General features: G+C 37.5%; 1 protein-coding gene across 1 annotated transcript; it reads left to right on the top strand.

The window, feature by feature from the left end:
* Positions 1–801: 801 nt before the first annotated feature.
* On the top strand, positions 802–1671 carry LOC102884605 (olfactory receptor 7D4). Its single transcript, XM_025050521.1, has 2 exons — positions 802–1156; positions 1442–1671. Exons 1-2 carry the CDS (start codon positions 802–804, stop codon positions 1669–1671), a joined length of 585 nt encoding a protein of 194 aa, XP_024906289.1.
* The last annotated feature ends 845 nt before the right edge of the window (positions 1672–2516 follow it).

The raw sequence follows: 2516 nt of genomic DNA, 5'->3' as shown, positions 1-2516 counted from the left end.
GAAGTTTCAGCATCTGCAAGAAGACCACGTCCTTCCTCCACAGTGTGTGACACCCTCTCTCATCTCTTTCTCTCTTGCTCACTCCTCTGGACACTTTGTCTTCTCTTTGAGTGCTGAATATCTGAAAAAATTGTCATCCTCAGGGCCTTTGCACTGACTCATTCCACAATACGCACACACGTCTCCAGATAACCTCATGACTTCCACTCTGTCTTCCTCCAGGATTCTGTTTAAATGGCGCATTGTTTGCAGGTCTTCATGAACTTCAGTGAAATATAACATTCCCTTTATTCTGTTTTATACCTACCTTTTTTTTTTTCATAGCTCTGGTCGTCACCTGACATGATATATATATTTCTATTTTCTAATTTATCTTCTTTTTTCATCATTGGGTTGTAAGGAGTTTTGTTTTTCATCATTGTTTATTCTTACTCTAGAAGATGGTTTGTCCTTAACAAAAATTCCTCAAATGCATGAAAAATTTTGCATTAAAATGGTATATTACACGACCTGTTGGGAAAAATGCTGAGTGTGGGACAGGAACTCCTAACAACAGGTGTCACAGCACCTTCCTTAAAGGCAATATGGTCAGTTTAAAAGTCATTGACTGAAAAATATAAATTCTAGCAGTTCATTACATTAATGACCCTATGTGTAAAAATTAATCATATTATTTTTTTTTCTGGCTGTGACTACCACCACATGCTACCAGACAATGATACACAAATTTCAGAATTTCTTCTTCTGGGATTTTCAGAGGAACCAGAACTGCAGCCTCTAATATTTGGGCTCTTCCTCTCCATGTACCTGATCACTGTGTTTGGAAACCTGCTCATCATCCTGGCCGTCAGCTCAGACTCTCACCTCCACACACCTATGTACTTCTTCCTCTGCAACCTGTCCTTGGTGGACATCTGTTTTACCTCCACCACTGTCCCAAAGATGCTGGTGAGCATCCTGACACAGAACAAAGTTATAACTTATCGAGGCTGCATCACACAGATATATTTTTTCCTACTCTTTGCAGGTTTGGATGTCTGTCTCTTAACTGTGATGGCCTATGACCGCTTTGTGGCCATCTGTCACCCCTTGCACTACACAGTCATTATGAACCCCTGGCTCTGTGGATTGCTGGTTCTGGTATCCTGGAGCATGTGTATCCTGAATTCCTTGTTACAATGCTTGATGGTTTTGCAGATGTCTTTCTGTGTAGTCTTAGCAATCCCCCACTTTTTCTGTGAACTCAAACAGATAGTCCAACTTGCCTGTTCTGACACCTTTTTAAATAACATCGTGATGTATTTTGGTGTTGTTCTGTTAGGTGGTTGTCCCCTACCTGGAATTCTTTACTCTTACTGTAAGATAGTGTCTTCCATATGTGGAATCTCATCAGCTCAGGGGAAGTATAAAGCATTTTCTACCTGTGTGTCTCACCTCTCAGTTGTCTCTTTATTTTACTGTACGGGCCTAGGAGTGTACCTCAGCTCTGCTGCTACCCACAACTCACAGTCAAGAGTGGTAGCCTCAGTGATGTACACAGTGGTCACACCTATGTTGAACCCTTTCATCTACAGTCTCAGGAATAAAGACATAAAAGGGGGTCTAAAAAGAGTTTTTGGGGTGGAGGCTATAAATAGACCTATTATCCTGGGATTAAACAAGTGTCTATGATTTCAGGGCTGAAAACATTTTAGAGCCAGAAATTCCAATTCTTTGCTCAGATGGTGGGAAAATGCACTTGCTCTTTCTATTTATTTCCTTGCAATTACCATTTCTTTGATTTAAATTTCTTTCTACAATTTGATAATTCACTTGATTAAGCTTAGCCTGTGTGATGTATGGACAATTTTGCATTTTTCTATTTTCCTCTTGTCCCCATGTTTTCTCAATCTTGGCTGAGAAATATTTGGAAATTTCCATTTCTTTCATAGGTAGATTGTATTTCTAAAAAAATAATTTATTTCAAAATTAAATCTATGTTTTTAAGTAATTTTTTTACAGTTTTCTTGAGGGAATGATCCTGAATTTTATTACTCACATGGAAAAAACTGCACTTGGCAACTAAGGCCATTTATATAATTTCAGTGCAGAAGAAAATCTAAAGGCAAAGTTTTCAGTTTGGGGCTGTCATTCTTTTCTACACTACTTCCTTAACTGCTCTTACTGGTAATGCCAACTCTAACATGCTACTGAGATTTACTATTGGCTTCCTGGTATTATTCTTTTCTTTGGTCTGGTGTTCGCACTGCCTACTATAGGCACTGACAAAAATTGATAATCAAACATATATCTCCCAGCGGAGTCTTCATTTAAAGGCAATTCTGAATAAATAGATTTATTTTATGTGGTCTTAGTGTCAGAGATGACTTCACATATGAAGAAGAAAAAATTTTAACCATACATTTTATTAATATGAAAAATGTTCTTTTTTATGCTGTAGTTCTCATTGAATATAAAAAACTCATGTTCATGTATAAGGGTTTTTTAAAAAAAATCAGTTAACATACAATAAAATG

The sequence above is a fragment of the Pteropus alecto genome, unplaced genomic scaffold (genome assembly GCF_000325575.1).
Source record: "Pteropus alecto unplaced genomic scaffold, ASM32557v1 scaffold837, whole genome shotgun sequence".
Lineage (NCBI taxonomy): Eukaryota > Metazoa > Chordata > Mammalia > Chiroptera > Pteropodidae > Pteropus > Pteropus alecto.
The sequence above is the reverse complement of the archived record's forward strand: the minus strand, read 5'-3'. Positions and strand labels throughout refer to the sequence as shown.

Bases quoted from the DNA above. Each gene is read 5' to 3' on its own strand.
- LOC102884605 (XM_025050521.1), top strand. From the start codon at position 802: ATGTACCTGATCACTGTGTTTGGAAACCTGCTCATCATCCTGGCCGTC. The intron at 1,157-1,441 runs GTATCCTGAATT...CTCACCTCTCAG, and splicing joins TCTGGTATCCTGGAGCATGT to TTGTCTCTTTATTTTACTGT.